The 18,443-nt window shown below is 39.2% G+C and overlaps 1 protein-coding gene across 1 annotated transcript in view; it reads left to right on the forward strand.

Annotated features, from left to right (window-relative positions):
- GRTP1 (growth hormone regulated TBC protein 1) overlaps positions 1–18,443 on the forward strand; it is a 34,497-nt gene that overhangs the window by 14,810 nt on the left and 1,244 nt on the right. Inside the window, exons 4-7 of the mRNA XM_058799943.1 lie at positions 406–530; positions 2,255–2,351; positions 16,602–16,774; positions 16,887–17,072. Coding sequence (XP_058655926.1) covers positions 406–530; positions 2,255–2,351; positions 16,602–16,774; positions 16,887–17,072 — 581 coding nt within the window. The remainder of the gene's footprint in view (positions 1–405; positions 531–2,254; positions 2,352–16,601; positions 16,775–16,886; positions 17,073–18,443) is intronic.

Here is an 18,443-nt window from a genome sequence, read left to right on the forward strand (position 1 = left end):
TTTGTTAGGAGAATGTGCTTTCCTAGAGGCAAACTCATGTCATGCCACTTGACTTGAAGTTTGGCAGTCAGTTGTATCTGTCAGTCTAAATACCTGATTTCCTTTCATTTAATTCTTTGCAGACATAGAGGGAGTTCAGTCTGCAGGAGAATTTCTTTAGGTCTGCTTGAAATTGGTTTCTGTACACTAATAGGATTATTCTTTCCAGGAATAGATTATCCTTGAATGCAAGTGCCCTTTTAGCCAAAATGGAGGTAAAGCTGTTTCTTAACATTAATCCATCAAAACAACAGTTCAATGAACTGTAGTGAAGCTTCAGTTGTACTTCAGAAGACCTATAAAAGTTCTTTTTTGGAAACTGACAAGGAACAGCTCTTAATTTTGGTCTTTTTCCCTTTTGTTTAGACATGAACAGAACATTTCCAGATAATGTAAAATTCCGCAAAACCGCTGATCCGTGTTTGCAACACGCACTCTACAACGTGTTGGTAGCGTATGGGCATCACAATAAAGCGGTAGGATATTGTCAGGTGGGTAATCACTGTTCTGAAAACACTGTGGCATTTCACCAGTGCTGACTGCTCTTGTCCATTTGAATGTGTGTTTTTAGAAGCATACCCACAAACTATTTCTGTTAATAAACTGGCCCTGAGAGGTTTTTGAGGGGGGCAGGGTATGAATAGCTTCAGGCAAATTCAGATATCCTTCTGAATTTCTTGTAGCCAGCTTGATAATTCGGTTCCATTTGTTAGCTGCAACATAAGTAGTTGCTTTGGAGAGCAAGAGGGAGCGAGCTTGCCTTTCCCTTGCCCTGCCAGCTTTCCCCACACAGTCCTTGGGATCTACAAGGCATCATGAGATCTCAGTTTCCTGTGTTTTCACTGTCACGTTTTTCAAAGTACAGAAAGACCAACATGAATGTGGTATCCTGTGCTTGGGGGCTGATAGCATTATTTAGTGCCATCTCCCAATATAGATAACACAAGTAGGAAGAAAGTTTCTTTGAAATTCAACCTGATATTGCTTTGATGGCAGCTCAAGAAAGCTTCTGTTGTCACTGTCAAGTACTGTAAAGTTTCCTGTGGGACACAAAGAACATAAGTTGATTCATGATAGTCTGACAGTCAAGAAAAAAAAAGTGTCTGTCTTTAAGGATCTTATAGAAGCAGGCACTGTTATCAGCAAAATATGCTTTCAGTTCACTTATTAAGTTCTCTCCTGTCTCCTCCAGTTCCTGAGCAAGAATGTGTGTGCTAACACATAGCTCATTTAGCTGAGAAAGTTATGTAGTAAATACAACTACTCCAAAGTTGAAAGAATATGAACAGTATTTTTTTAAATCTTGAGAGGAGAAGACTTAGAGGGACTTAAATGTGCACTGAAGTCTCTGAACAAAATTTTCTTTTCTTCTGTACGCCAACTAGTTTTAGTACAGAATTTTATTTCCATTCTTAAAAAGAGGAATGATTTATATTATTTTCAGTAATACCTATTATCAAAATATAACTTTAATATGTTGATAATAACAGAAGGGGTAGAATTATGAATACTCCATTTTGCAAGTGTCAGGTTTCTATATAGAGGTGGCTAAACACAACACACAACTTCTAAACCATAGTAGCTTCTACATGTCCAATTGTTAATAAAATATTTTGGTACCTGTACTGTTTAATGGGCTAATGAAAGAAAAACACTTAAAAGACCCTTGTGTGGATTCTTTGCACATCTGGTCTCCTTGCAGGATCAGTGCTATTATATGTATCTGTGGAGGACTGTAGGTATTATGGAAGAAAATGGTTTGTACACAGCCTTTGTGAGAGTTAAGCAGCAAAAGCTTCTAAAAGCTGCTGGAACTGCAACATTTTACTTTGTATTTGGGTCAGACATTCTCCTCCTGCAGCCTCACTATCTACCTGCAGGTTTGTTGTGTTTGTAGCGCTCATCTAATACAGCTGTGTTTGGGTTCTGATCAAAGCAACAGCCACTTTCAGTTGCACTGGGCTTTGGAATAAAAAAAAAAGGCAAAATTCAAAGTATAGACTGCTAAACCTTTACTTTTAATTTTCCTCTCCTTGATCTTTGTTAATAATTCTTGTGTGCAGGCTCAGCAGGTTACTCAACCAGTGGCCTTCATTACTAGAATTGATTGAATATGCAGACTTTGTAGAACTGTAGCAATTTAGCCCTTAATCAAAAGAAGTAAGCTAGAAACTATTAAGATAAGTGTATGCATCTCAAAATCTTTCTATTTCAGGGCATGAACTTCATTGCTGGATACCTGATTCTTATTACAAAGAATGAAGAGGAGTCTTTTTGGTTACTAGATGCTCTTATTGGAAGAATATTGCCTGGTATGTTAAAAGTATAGTTTTATTCATGTATTGGAGCTTGGCTTTTATCTTTGCATTCTTCTCCAGCTGTAGACAGTAACTGCATCTGGTCTGTTCAGTAGCTCTGAGTTCCCTTGCCTGGTCTCTGGGTTTGCAGGAGGTGTTTACACAATCAGTTTTGCCCCATGTATAAGCTGAACCTCACTGCACATGTGAGGTAGTTTAAAACCAGAAACAGATCAGGTTTTACAGCTGTATTTTTACTCCTGTGAAATGCATTTGGGAAAGTTTTTTCTTGGGATTTAATTACAGAGGGAGAATGGTTTTATCGTGAATTCCTATGAGCATTGCACAGTCTGACTACAGATACACCTTTAAGGTAGGTGGAAGGTCTCATTGGAAGACCAGTAGAAAATGGAGGACTGATTCCTTATTGGCCTAGTTTTGCTTTTGCACAGATTTTTATCTCAATTAAAAGGTGGAGGTGGAATTCAGTATGACACTGTCTACTAGGTACTGGTCAAGGTTGATTGAAACTTTCACTTTTTCTTCTGTCTGCTCATGTTTAAGATTAAACAACAGAAAAAATTTAGTTCCCTATTAAATAGAAAGTAAAGACCTTGAGAAATAAAGAACAGCTGAAAGATTCTCTTCATGCTTTTGAATGACTGTAAGAAATTCTTTTACATTGAATACACCCTGTAGGAACTTGGATTTTCCTTGTGTGGAACCAGTGGTTGGACTTTGTTTCCAGACTGAAAGAGTAGAGACAGGCAGGGAATGCTATGAGTTGTTCAGTCAGTCTGCAAATATTTAACATTATGCAGCCTTGAAGTTTACTTTCAAGCTGTAAAAATAGGCTAAAGAAATCAACTGCCTGTTGCTTTTGTTCAGCCTTGAGAGCTCTAAGCTGTGCAAACAGGTAGGAGACAGGGCTGCTGTCTGCCCTGGGACCTGCCCCTGCCCTGCATGGGTATTTGCTTTGACATCCCTGTGTCAGGGACAAGGCACTCGGTAAAAGGCAGGTTTATTGTGAAGTGATGTGTGGAAACTCTTGCTGTTAATCCTTTCAATAGTCTTAAACACTTTTTTTGAGGCAAAGGAGGTGGAGTCAGAATTTTGTTTGTTGTTTCTGGCAGGGAACCTAATTCACTTTATCAGAAAGCCTTCATTTTTATATATCCTTCTACACTTTACTGATACTTGTGGCAAAAGTTGTTCTTATTTTTCCCTCCTAGCTGTTGACTTTATCTTAGGCAGGTAGCATTGGTGATGAGAAGAAACTCATAACATGAAATGCAATTACTGTGTGTAAAGTAGGTGTATATTTACTCAAGTTATAGGTGTATTTTTACTTTTCTGTAACACGATTGTTGTTACTGACTTTAGCCTGTGTCCAACTAGGCAATATGAATCTTCTATATAGTATGAATATTTGTATTGAATAATACAAGGCTTTATTGACAGAAAACTTGTTGCTGATGCTCTTTTTCCCTGCCCCAGAATTTAAAAGATATTTTTATCCCTTCTATTCCTACCACTCTCCAACATAGCTTGATTTGTTTATTTATAAAAGTCAAAGCATGACAGATAAAATAATTGGCATAATTTCAATGAAATACTGTGTGTGCATATGTGAGAGAAGGATTCAGACAGACCATATTCATAAAGCAACTCACTCAGGTAAATGATTACTGCCTGTTAACAGTGCAAGGTATTGCACATTTCAGTTTTAAGCCCTATAATTAGTTGTTAGGGAAGCAGAGAAGCATCTCTCAAGATCTTGTAGATCTTGAATGTTTTCCAGGTTTTCAGAGGGAAGACAAGGAATCAGTTTTGTTGGATCCTGTCAGTTGGATTAGCCAACATTTCCCCATTAGTTTGGTTGCTGATTTGATTTTCCTGATTTGTTTGGACTATAATACACATATTTTCCCCCTATCATTGCACCGAATATGCCTCCAGGTCATGTCCTCATTTTTGAGTGTGTCCTGTCAGTTCCAGTTAAATCAGTGGTGCTTTAGGACAGTTTGGAAATCCATTCTGTGCCCTCTGCCGTGTCCCTGTGGGTGCTTCCTCCCCTGCCCACACACATTTAATTACAATAAACAGCCACTCCAGAACCGTGGTGCTGACAGTGGTTTTCTTGGTCAGCAGATGAACTAAGCCAGCCACAGATCAATGGCATTGATTGGTAAATGTACAGTGTGACAGATGGGAACATTCTGGGCAAGTGACAGAAAATGGGACTCCATCAGTAAAGGTTTTCTGGCTGAATTGTTCTGTCACATCCAAATGAAAATAACACAGCTGGGAGAGAGAGGCAGTAAATTAGGCTTTGGTTGATTGGTAAGAGGAGTTGTGTGCATGCCTTTCATTTGGCTGAACTTTCATTTATCCAGCACTGCTGGATACAGCTGGGTGAGGCTGCTTCTGCTGAGGGCAAGCCCATGCATTTCTGCCTGTTGCCTGTCAGCAGCTCAGCCAGGGATTTGGAGGGATTATCATTTAAACACTGCAAGGGGGAAGAGAATTATTTGTTTAACTGAAGTTTTGGTGCTACCAAGTTGTTTTTATTCCCAGGCTCATTCAGACAGATGGCTGGAGCGGACAGCATTGCCCACAAGAAGCAGTATAGATTCAATTCCAGCTCAGAGTGGATATGCCTGCAGTTTGTACACAGCATAGCTCTGATGTTTCTGTTTTGTTCATCGCTCTGATCCTCGTTGAGAAGTTCTGGGGATTTTTTTGGTGCTGTTAAGGAAAGAGTGGGGAGATTGATTTAGAAAGCATTGGGTAGGTAGGACCTTTTAACTGTGGTACCTCAGTATGCAAGTAAAGGAGTATACTTGTCATATTTTACATATTTGTGGTTAAATGGTGAGCTTATGAGAAGAAAAACTCAACAACTTGGTCTCATTTTAGCATGACAGTTGTGCTTGCATATACAAGAATAATCCTCCCTTCCACCTTCAGTGGTTTTCTGGAAGCAATTGTGTATATCAATGTATACTCTACTGGACAAAACAAATCTACTGGACTATTATACTGGAGTTACTCTTACTGAAAAGTAGCTGTAGAGTATTTCTCCTGTGGTTAACAGAGGTCTCATGAGTTCTGCACTACCCCATTCATGGCCAACTTGATATCCTTTTATTTTACTGTCAATGTCAACTTTTGGGGGTGAGAAAAGTCCCCCTCTCTTTTGTGCTTACTTTTTATGTATTTGTAGGATGCAGTCAATTAATATTGGAGGTTTTTTTTATGGCTATGACCCTTCAGTCAAACTCTTATCTTGTGTGAAACTTTTCTTTGTTCCTGTTTTAGCCTAATAATTATTCTGTGTGCTTGTTCCAGTTTGATTTTTTTCAGTTCTTATTTTTGTAAACCTGATCACAGCGGCACACTTTTATTTTCTGGTGGAGAATCAGCTAGTGCCATGTGCAGTGGCTCTTTTTCACAGTGGAAAGTGTTTTCCTTAAGAGAGAAAAGCTGTAGGATTTCCCTTGCCTTTTCTCCCTAGTGGCACTCTGGTTTTGATTTGTGATTTCCATCATAATGCATGTGCTGTTCCTTCTCTCTTATTGTCAACAGAAGTTTTTTCCACAGCATTTAGGAATTCATAACACCTTTTTGCTGAAGTTTATTTGCACATTCTTGTTGTTTTCAATGTCATTATGTCTCTTACTCCAGTCTTTCCACCGTTACTTTGTTGTGCTTTGTGTATTGACATGGGTCAATACACAATGGGTCAGTATCTCTTGGTTTAGTGTTGTCAATAAATACCGGCTTTTTCTTTTTCTCTAATGTTCTTAATAAAAATCTTAAATGAGGTGTAACATTCTTCAAGAATCAGTCTCATTACTTTTTAGCAGCCATAACAATCTTCCTTCAGTCTACCCATGTGTACTGCCTGGTTGTTCATAAAACATAAAAGAGCAGAGTTTTGAATGATGAAATGGTCACTAAAGCAGTAGACTGCACTGAAGTAGCTGGCATTAGCTGCAAGTGCACAAGGTGCAAAGCAAGGTGCCACTGGTGTGCAGTGTAGTGCCTGCTGCCTAAGGCAGGTGGCTGCATGCTGAGAGAGCAGATATCTCCCATCTTTGTTCAGCTCTCTGGCTCACAGTTGTATCAGCCAGAGACTCCCAGGTTGCACAAGAGATTAGGCAGGGTAAGAGACAAGAATATTTGAACTGAATGGCCTCATAGCTATGTATTAAACTCTTGAATATCCTTCTGAGTGATTCATGTTATAACAATCTTTTGAGTCCCATCGTACAGACTTCCAGGTTTGAAGGGAAGGACCGCTTGGGAAATGCAGAAGGCTGTGCTAAGCTGTAAAGTATTTCTGTTTAGACTGTTTGCTCTTAATTGCAGTTGAGCCTGTATTTATGTTGTTCTTGTGGCTGAATTTATTTAAATACCCCAATTGGGTATTGCCAGGGAACCTCTGAATGCAGAACTGGCTTGGCAGCTGCATCTTTTCAGATCTGCATCTCCAAAGGGAGTGGACCTCTTCACAGGGAGTGTTTTTATTTAGCTGCGCAGGTAGAAAACACTTCTAAACTGAGCTGAATTTGCAGCCTAAGATGGGGACTGTTGTGATGAAAAGCATTTCCTTTCAGAGAGAAGATTTGAGCACCTCAAGCATGTGCTTTTGGTGTGGAAAGCTCCTTTCAAGGCTATGTGTGACATGCATGACACCATGTTTGCAAAGTTGTTGTTGACAGCTGAGCTTTTTTTTATAGTACCATCAATCCAAAAAAATTCAGCAGATTGATCAGTTCTGGGCTGCTTCTTTATCTTCCTCTGGCAGCTCTCAGCTACAGGTGTGTGAGTTGGCAGGATTCTCACTCATCCATGGAGTTCCTCTGTGATTGCATTTGAAGCATAGTGGGGTGCCCCTCTGGCCTCCAACATCACATCTAACACTCAGAGACAGGAGCATTCTGCTGGTCAGCTGAACAGTTAAGAGCTTTGAAATATGGGACTCCATCATGTTCTACTGTTAACCCCCAGCCACAATGAAAGCATTAATGCTTGAGCATTAGAGGTCAGTTTAATATACCTAGGAATTAAGCATGTACTGTCCTGTTAAGCTGAAGGTGGAATAAAGGAGTCATGTGCCTGTATTTAGAAACCATGATAAGCCTGAAATCCTCATTACTTATAAATCTGAACTGCTAGGGGATTTGTGAGACTTGAGCAAGCAGGAAATAAGCAACTGATGAGGTTTTTTTCTTTAAAATTACTCAGGTAATTTGAAACATTTGAAATAATTACTTTCTGTATCATATCTCCCTCCCACCAATTCTCAAACGTCATCAATAAAATAACAATCTCATTATTTAGGTGTGTTTTAGGTGGCAGGGTAGAACTCTTACACTTTTGTGTGAAATAGAAATTTGCTGTATGTGACAAGAATATCCATGTTGTCAGCCTTACTTTTGTGAGGAAGCATGCAGCAAAAGCACCCTAGTGTTTAAAAACACTGAAGAATATTGTGTTCCTTGACGTGTGTCTTTAAACTACTGTATTTACACTGGAAGCAGGACCTGTTCCACCAAGGCAAAGTCAAGAATGCTTCCTTCATTCTGACAAGCAAGCCTTCATTGATATAATTTGATTATGTTAAACTTAAAGTATCTTCAGTAGGCCATCCATGCACTACTCTATGTGAGACTGCAGCCTTTGGCTGTCTGTGCAGATGTGCTATTTGCTTGTTTATCTACCTAGTAAATCAAAGTTTCATCCCTTTCAAAAGCCATCAGCAGAATAACTTGTCAGATGAAATCTTAGTTCAGCTAGGATTGATCAAAGGTAGAATTCCCTGGCTGCATACAAAGGAGGAAGTTAGGTAGAGTAGCATAAACACAGAAGGGTGGGTTTGGGAGAAGAGGTCCTGGGTTTTTTGTGATGTGGAAGAACCTATTAGTGGCCAAGCCTTAGTATGCAGCACAAGGCTTACTTATTTTGTGCTTTATATTTGATTAGAGTAGCCATGTTGGAGGGCTGTTGCATTTTTTTAAATTTTGTTTTTATCTAATGGCTTGAGTTGTGAAAGCACTCCTGTGCATGTGGTATTGAAATGATGCTTTTGACAGAGCCATCTCCATGCTGAAGGGACTGTGCTGTTCCACCTGCAGAGTTAACGCAGCACAGCCACAGCAGCTTTTTTTGGTTTTTTTTTTTTTTGGGTTTTGTTACTTTCTGATGGTCAGCCAGGGCTCTGTATGTTCAGTTACAATTTTAATAAATGAACCTTCCTGAATATGTCACTTTGACAGTAAGAAGCATAACATATCAGCTGACAAATGTATGATGGGTTATACGTGCTCAAAGCAGAACCCAGTACACAGTTTTGTATTTTAACTTGTAAATCCCCATAAAATGTATTAATATGCTTGAAGTTATCTGTGTATTAAATACCAAAACTCATAAAACTGGAAATGTAACTGGAAATCTAACTTTCCATACAAAAACAGGTGAGGAAATAGTAATTCTTCCCATTGTGGCCTTTCAGTACTTAGAGAGAGCTTCAAAAAAAGGTGGAGAACAACTTCTTACAGGAGCAGATCATGATAGGACAAGGGGGAATGGTTTGAAATTAAAATAGGGGTGCTTAGATTAGATGTTAGGAGGAAATTTTTTACTCAGAGGATAGTAAGGCAGTGGAACAGGCTGCCCAGAGAAGTTGTGGTGCCCGTCCTTGGAAGTGTTTAAGGCCAGGTCAGGATATCTGAGAGGTCCCAGACTTGGTTTGAAAGAGTGACCCTGCCACCACTGCTAGTAATGTGTTCAAACTGTAAATCAGTCTTATTAAAAACACTTGCTATATTTTTAAATTGGAATTTGAGTTGTCTGAATTTGCAGGTATTGCTTTTTATGGAGTCTTTCTCCTATTATATTGAAAAGCCCACAATGCCTGGTGTGCTTTCTCTATGGATTTGTTTACTTTTCATTTTTCTTGCATAAATGCTACAAATAAAGAGGTTCCTTGCAGAACTCAGTTTTTCTAAATATGACCTTTTCTTTCATGTCTTTTCCAGTTCTTCAACTGCCTGAATTGTAAATATCAGAGCTGGGTGGAGTTTTCTAACCTCAGTTTTGCTAATGTCATAATCAGAGATGATATATTCTCTCTTCAGTAGTGAATATATCCAATGATTGCTTTGGCTTTTTTGAGCGATTATGTGATTACTCTGGATTTTTATTGTATTTGCAACTTAAGATACTGCAAAATTGAGTTTTTCAAAAGTTCAACTCTATTAAGTGTTCGGTTTTTTAAAATATGTCATGGCAGAAAGAAGCACTGACAGCAGGCTTTGATACCGTTTCAAAATATTGTGTAATGCACATGCAGCACAGGTAGCAACATAAAGAATGTGTTGGTGTAAGGAGATGTGCTTTGGGAGTTAAGAAAATTAAATGAAGAAAATCATGTACAGTAGTGACTTTTGTCTACCTCATTGTACAAGATGTGAGTGTTTAGTTTGAGAGAGATGCTTAGAAAATGCAACCTTGGTTGCACTAGAACTATATCTGCTGGTCCAGCTCTCAGTTGTAAGGTGCTTGTGTCCCAGTCTCACGTCGTGTGCTCAGTAGCCCCCATGGTGTGACTGTAGCATTCTTGTGAAGAGCTGATGAAAGTAAGAATGGAGTTCTTCTTAAACATGAGAGGATATCACTGCTGTGTTTTGTGCTGAGGTGTTAAGAATAACTTGTCAGTGTGGTCAACTGATAAAATACCTATTCTTCCTAATCCCATGGAGGAGTTATAGACAGAGATCCAGGAATCCTTATTCAGCTGAAGTCATCAGTCATTAAGACTCATTATGCAGTTGTAAGCTTTTTTTTTAAAGTTTGTTTCCTCAACAGGCATGATAAGCAGTTGTGGTTTTCAATGTTTGTTCTTGCATTTCCTCTCTGTTTGAGGACATTGGTGATAAAAGTCTGTCAAAGGGTTTTCAGAGTTAAGGCCTTGGCTCCTGGGTCAGCCCCATAAGCTGCAGACTTCTCCAAAGCATGGAGCTCTTTAGGCAGGCACAATTCATGGGGTGCAATGACTGGAGTCAGGCCAGGGTATTTGGAAACAGCCAGTGGGGAATATTTTGTGTGTAGTGTGTCTGTCAGCTCAGTGATACTGTGAAAAACTGCTATCCACAAACGTAGCCATTCCAATGGTAGCAGATATGGAGAGGGGAGAGAGGGAGGAGAGGAGAGTTGGCCAACAGTATTTTGCTCAGTCATATCTAAGCTATATGGGAGTGGTTTGGTATCTATAACTTTAAGCTGGACTAGTTTTAAATTATGCAAATGTCTCTACTGAGCAACACATAATAGAACTGGTGCATAAATAAATAATTAAAATAGCCAGTTTTATTCTCTGTAACTAGAATGTCTGAAAGTTGCATTTGTGTTTTCCAAACACATGCTGCTAACTTCAGTTTGTTTCTCTGAGGAGTTATACATTAAGTCTTTGTTTCTTTGTATTTCGTCTGTCTTCTGTAATGTCTGGAAGGATGACATCTTTGCCTGCCTTTCCATTGTGTTTCTAATCAACAAGCATCCTTGTTCAGTTTCCAAATGGCAGGTAGCTACTACATCTGCTCAGAATCCCACTGTGCTCTGTGAAATGCAGATGGGAAACCAAAGGCTCTTTCAGCTCCCTGGGATCAGTTTTCCAAGTTTGGGACTACAAGCAAAAGATGAATACAGGCAGATGGCATTATGTAGAAACAAACACTGCCTTTTTGTGCTGCTGGAAAGGTGTTAATAGTAAGTCATTTCTCAAGATATATTACTCTAAATTCTGTGTAATCTCAATATCAACCAATAAGGATCTATAAAATGCTTGCATTCCCATTTTTTTAAGATAGTTCAGCTATCCAAAATAAATTTGATTTCCTTATATTTTCTTAAAGCCAATGTTCAGTTGTGAATGATACAGCTAATGCTGGTTGTTGTGTGAGTTCAGTACCCCAGGACAGAAGTTCAGTCAGTTTAGTTTGAAGGAAGAGATAAAATATAACTTGAGTCTGTTGCTTGGTTTGTTAGAGGTCTTTTTTTTTTTCTGTTCCCTGGAAAATGAGGAACTTGTGCTTTAAAAATGGCATAGTTAAGAGGTTGTAGCTTGCCATTTAACCACATATCTGCAGGATATCACTCTGGCCAGGACACCTGCAGGGGTCACTCTGGCCTGATCCTGCAAAAAGAATTGGCAGTACTCTTGGGTTTCCTCCTTTTCCTGTTGTGGCTTGATTTCTTCCCAAATGTAGGTTGTTCAGCTTTTAATGTAAGGCTCCTGATGTAGATACTTAGAAGGCACAAAAGCTGATATGTTTTAAATGTTTATATTTTCCCCCTACAAATGCACATGATGGAATCTGTTTTGGGTTTGACTTGAAACATAGGAAATGTAGAATGGAGTGCTTTTCATGAAATTCTGTTCATGGAAACCTCTGAGGTTTTGTGCCAGCCCTTAGGCCTGCTCTATTTCCCTCCTGGATTTCAGTGAGGTGTGGTAGCAAATGGTATCTCCAGCAAGGAGACATTATTGAATGGTGCTTGGTGGTATAAAAATGAACCATTTCTGCTACTATGGGAGAAGAGAGAGCTTTACTGTCATCTCTCACACACACACACCCATCCCAGTTCTCATGGACATTTATAAACATATTCTTGTGAATAAAATACTTTACATTGTGTGGACTGTGAGAAAAGTTAAATCAGCCAATTTTAACTTTCCAGTTGGTTTGGATCTCCGAGACAAATCATTCTGTTCCAGGCTGGGCTCTGTAGGCTCTTGAAATAATAGAAATGCTGGAAGATAAGCAGCAGAGCTGAGGTCTTGTTTTGGGTATTTTTGTAGCACTTACAGATTTAGTTCCATAGGAATATGTATATTTAACCTGACATATACACAACAGACCGGAAGGATTTTTTTTAACTTGTGTAGCTCTTGACTCCTAGAGATAATTTAAGACTATAAGAGTATTGCTTCTTAAACTTTTATTTTTGGAACCTCTTAATCTATTTGTAACAGAGAACAAGGTCATAGAGTCCCTACAAGCTTTATCCTTATTTCCTGCAAATCTTATTACTGTTCTGGAGCACAAGCAGCCAGTTATGTCTTAGTCCTGGACATTCTGGTAAGATCCAGAGGTGCTGCCTATTGTGACAGGGAGACAGTGAAATGTGCTGTTAGGAGTGTCTCTGCCAGGACAGGTTTCCAGCTCAGTGACTGCATGCCACAGGCAGTGCAGTGTTGGCAACAAAAAGCCCTTTGAACAAGGGAAAAGGTCCCTTCATGTGGTCACCTGTGTTGTACAGTAGCAATAAAGTAGCTGGCAGCTGGCGAAGCTGGCTTTTCCTGTTTGCTGCTTGACTCCAAGAAGCAGCAGCTGATGATCCCAACAGAGCCACAGGGCTACACTGCTGTCCAGGGTCAGGACTTTGATGAGGAAGGAGCACTTGGCAGGATGAATTCCATGTGGGATCCTGCTCACATTGCCCTCTGTTACACTCTCAGGCACTCCTAAACTTAGCAAGGCATCCAAAATCCATAGGCAGCTACTCAGAACAGACTGGGCAAAGCACACGGGTAAGCAACAAAGGGAAAGCTGAGAGGAAAGTACAGAAAGCCTTGGATCAGGTTACAAAAGCACTTGAAAATGCCAAATTGCAAATTGAGAAACTTGATGTTCATCTAGGTATTTTTCTGGAATTTAATAATAAATTAATAATACAATAATAATTTATAATGCAATATTTCATTTCTCGCCTTCCAGAAAATGTGATGAAAAATAATGTAGTTTGTGATGACCTAAAAATTATCACTTCTGTTTGACCATTTGAAGGAAAATAGGAAACAGCCTGGCTATGTATGTTTTTTCAGAGGAATGGTATTTTGTCAGAGGACATTCCTATAAACCACCTAGATCAACAGATATCAACAATATAATTAGCCTGTTTTTTTAATTAGTAAGTGGAAGATTGAGAGCAGTTACTGACTCAGGTTTGTTCTGGGTCATGAACTGCTCAGTATTTTGCCAGGTTATTGAGAGGGGAAAAAATAATTAAGATGCTAATTTAATGTGGATCATGCAAATCTAAAATTTCCAAACAGTTTGTAAGATGTAAGATATGTCAGGAGTATAAAGCTAATGTAGTTTCCATGGTAGATGAGTAAAAATAGTTGCCTGCACTGTATTTTCTGAAAAACAGCTTTGTGGTGTGGGGGAGAGGTAGGCTTGTGTAGACTTGGTTATAAACAAGGATATTTTGACTTCTGGGCAGAGCAGCCAATTACAAGATATTAGGAAAATAGGGCACACAGTGAAGCATTTGCAGCAAGGGAGCGCTGCAGGATTTTTGCTGAGGGGACATTTCCACAAGGCTTAATGACTGGGAATCCCTAGTAAATAAGAAGGGAACAGAAGAGCCATGTAGGTTAAATGTTACCAAGCACTCAGGCACTGAACCAAGTTACAAAATCAGTTTCCGTAGTGAAACCAGACGTGGACTGTGAAAGGTGTTCCTTGTAAGTGATCTGTGGGTAAGTTTTGCGCAAATATAAGGTCCTCCAGGAATGTTTCTGAAGGATTTCCAAAACGTGGCTTTCCTAATTTGAGGTGCTAATCTTATATATATACATTTATGTATAAAAGTATATATACAGGAAAAATAAATAGAAAATTGTAATTACATATTAATTATGTGTAATAATTATAATTAATACCTGCATGAACTATAATTAACATACAACAATTATATGTAAATATGTCTTGGGTGCAGATTCTTTTAACCTAACTTCTGTTGTGAACTGGCAGCTAATATCCTGAAAACCCCTGCTGCTCAGTTATTGGCATTTGCATAAATAGTTAATCACTCCTCCCACTGGTTCTGCAGCAGGGCTGGGCTGAACATTGCCGTGCTGTGTCCCAGGGCACATGGGAGCTGCTCCTGCTCCACGAGGAACAGCAGGGGGTTGCCCCACATAGATGAATAGCTCCTTTTTTCTTCCTCTCCAGCAGTACAATCTAACAGACTTGAATGAAAGTTTAATTTACACCAAAGCTTCCTGGCTGCTTCAGTAATTTGTGAAGTAGCCACATCATCTGTCTGTTAACTTTTTGCTTCCCAGCTCTCAAAGAGCTAGTACATGTCCAGTTGTGTTCCTGAGAGCGTGACATTTACTTTGCTGTACAGATTAAAAATAGCAGCCGCTCTTGCTTTCAGCATATCAGATGATTGCAGTGGAGCGAGTGGGCTGCTGGCCTTCCTCCTGAGGACATTTGCCAGTGGTAACTTGAAGATTTCAGTACTCACATGTTTCAGGAGCACAGATAAAGAGGAAAATATGGTTTCTGGATGTATGAGAGGAGGAAGGATAGGAAGGGGAAAGGGCTTGTTCTGCTACTTGTTATTTGAGATGTGATTAGATTTCACTTGCATTAAAGCAGCAAGTGAAAAAATAAAAAATTAAAAAATATTACATTAAAAGATATGTACTCAGCCAATTAATGTTACTGTTCAAAATGAGCACAGCACTAAATACAACATATGCAGAAATAGAGGGTTTTGTGCTGGTTCAGAGGTCATGGTGTGTTTTCAGTACACTTTTCCATGGGATTTTTTGTGTTTAAGCTGTTGGAGCTTTCCCTGCAAGCAATTGGAAGGCAGATGGTTAAATAATTTTTTGAGTGGCAGTGACTCTTAGGTCTGTAGAGGAGTTTTACATCTCAGTCTTCAGGGAGAACTCAGACAGAAAGCTAAGTTCCTAAAGATTGAATGTGATGCTCTGTAGTACCATTAAAAACTCCTGTAGATGTTCCAGTTTGGACAGAACAAATGTAGAGCAAATAACTCATGGGGTGGGGTGTCTGTTCAGGTAAACCATTGGCACAGGAAAGAGTGGAATATTAAACTGCTCTTGTGAAATTACAGAAATTTAAGTGGTTATAGATGTACTGCATAGTTTGGATGTATTTTTAAACTTACCTGTGACACTGGGAGGCTTTATTAGATTATTTCAGTCAAATAGACTTTGCTCTGATTCCTTCACCTCTGTATGAACCATTGGCCTGTGCTGTGTGGGGCCATTGGTAGAAGCCAGTTAAGACAGAGAAACCTGAATTGCAGCTTTCCAGAATCAGTGAAGGAAGGCATAGAAAAGCACTTGTGTTACCACTGGTTTCTTTCCATAACCAAAGGTTAACAGCATAGGTCTTGTCAGCAAAGTGCTCATGAACTATCAAAAGTTGCTTCCCAGGACTGGAGCAGCCAAATCCAGCTCAAATGTTTCTGTCAACATATAAACCCAAAATACAAATTTCTTAAACATCTGTGTAATTCTTGTGTCATACTGGGGCATTAGAATACTTATGAATTGCAACATCTTTTTCTTTCCTTAAATATACCCAAAGCTACTTGTTTATAGAGCTGAGATGCTTGTTATTCTGCCTGCACCTTGGTAATGAAATTGCTTACCCTGACAAACAGGCTGTGGACTGACAGCCAGAGTGCTCTGTTGTTCTTAATTGTGAATTTACCAGTTACTGCAGTGACCCCAAGTGCAGGAATGTAGGTCTTATTTCAGTCCCTGTGTTGCAGGTAAGTTAAGCAGGAAGAGATGTTGCCTGAGCAATCTGTAATTCACTTCTTTTCAAAATAATTCAATGAAAAATGGGATTTTTCATTGAAAGGAGAGGAAAACTCCTACCTTAATGGCTAGGTCACTCCTGGGAAGATGGGGAGAGTGTCCAGCATCTCTGCACAGTTGATGCTCTGAGGAATTTGCATTTCTAGTTTGACTGGACCTGGTCTAAAGGCTACAGGTTATGGTGGTGGTTTGGGTTTTGTGTTACCTCCCTGGGTGTCATGTGGACTGGGAGTTGTGCAGCCCCCACACAGGGAGGAGGTGGTGGTAATACTGAACTCTTTAAATTTTTGTAGTTTAAGCTAGCAGTCAAAAACCACCTAAACAATCCTTCCTTGGGAAGGAAGAATGCATTGCCAAAAAACATCAAAGAAGATACTTCAGTAGGCATGAATGAATGAAGTGTTTGTGTGGAGGGATCAGCCTGGCTGAAAAAGCAGCACTCTATGACCACAGTGCAGAGATCTTTGTGCTGTGGGTTAATTTACTTCACTTTGGATTCCTAGGCTCAGAGTGCCTTTATACATTCAGCTGCAGAGGACATTCTCTTCAATTTCATGAAAGGATTATGTGCACAGATTCCTGAGTTTTGATTTCTTCTCTCCAAGATTATTACAGTCCTGCAATGTTGGGCCTGAAAACTGATCAGGAAGTCCTTGGAGAACTTGTGAAAATGAAAGTTCCAGCTGTGGCAGAGCTGATGGAAAGACACGGAGTCATGTGGACCCTAGTGGTGTCACGCTGGTTTATATGTCTGTTCATCGACATCCTTCCAGTGGAGGTAACTGGTAACATAAAGTTCTCTTACTACACCCCTGATTATTGCATTTGTACTGCTTTAGTAATTGCTTACTGGAAACCAAGGTTAATCTGAATTCTCTCCTTTACTGCAGACTGTACTCCGAATATGGGATTGTTTATTCTATGAAGGGTCAAAGATCATCTTCCGTGTGGCCTTAACATTGATTAAGCAAAACCAAGCTTTTATTTTGGAAGCCACGAATTTCCCTGACATTTGTGATAAATTTAAGCAGATCACCAAAGGAACATTTGTAACAGAGTGTCACAGCTTCATGCAGGTAAATTCTCAGCAGCTTTTAGTCATTCCAAATTAAAACCAAGACTGACTTAGAAATGTTTTTCACTGAGCAAAATATGGATACAGTTAGGAGAAACCTAGCTGTTAGGATTGTTTTTTAAATAAGAAACTAAAACCTTTCTAATAAATATATTAAATAATTTATACTTAATAATTATTATCAATTAAATATTATATTTAATAGTTATTACCTAATTCCATATATAGAAATCCATCCACATTATCTGTCATACAGGGGGAAAAAAACTCTTTTGCCCTTTTTACCAGTTAAGGCAGGAAGTCTGATGAGAAGATAATTTTAGTGCATTTTTCCAGTGAACTGTGGATATTGACCCTGTGCAGTTCACTTTCAGATGAACTGTAAATACAGTATTGTAGAATAAGCACAAAGTGAATTTTAAATTTGCACTGGTAATTGGCTGTAGTGCGTGAACACACAGAATTCTGTTTAGAACAAGATAGTACTGGCAGGTTCTTATTTCCAGACAGAAACCCATGAAGTTGAATGTCCAAATGCTATGACAGTCTGCAAGCTAAGAAATTGCAGTGAGCAATTTCTTTTAAATTATTAATACAGTGGGTGCCACATGAATACAAAACATTAGATTCAGGGCTTATCTCAGGAGATGGAAACATAAAAGGTGGTAGCTGCAGAACAAGGAACAGAAGCACATCTGTCATAAATCACTTGGTCAACTCCACTGTCATTTTTTGCTCAGTGTGCACAAACCCACGTCCTGGAGGGTCACACTTACCCCTCAAAGTGTTTCATGCTCATGACACATCTCTGTGCCTAGGTCAGTCACAGTAGGCTGTCACTTATACTTTCATTATTGTTCATATGGAAGAAAACTTAGCTTAACTTACTGACACTTTGAAGTCTTTTAATTAAAGGAGCAAGAGAAAAATCACAGGTACAGCTTTAATTTAGAAGGAAGATGTGTGAGGGTTTTTTCCATTCCATAAACAGTTTAGAATAAGAATTTTATTAAATGTTAACTGCCTTAAGAACACCTGTTCAGAGGCTGATGCTAACACTTGTGCTTGAAGGACTTCCCCCCCCCCCTTTAATTGTGTTAAATTTTACACCAGCTATTTTTAGAAAATCAACCACCTTTTTCTTGCAGTTACCCTGAGTAAAAGCATTTTAACTGTTATTTATTGTAGTAATGGGGCTTTGAAGACAGTTAGATAAACAATTTAGGTTAGGTTCTCCTGTAACTTTGAAACTTTAGTGCTTGGATGTTTGTTGGGTTTTTATCAGCAGTACAGGTGTTAGTAGCAGTAGAGGTGATGGCAGGTATCTTTGTGCCTCCTCCCCCAGAAGAGAACCTTAGCCTTCAGTTTGAAG

The sequence above is a fragment of the Ammospiza caudacuta genome, chromosome 2, assembly GCF_027887145.1.
Source record: "Ammospiza caudacuta isolate bAmmCau1 chromosome 2, bAmmCau1.pri, whole genome shotgun sequence".
NCBI lineage: Eukaryota > Metazoa > Chordata > Aves > Passeriformes > Passerellidae > Ammospiza > Ammospiza caudacuta.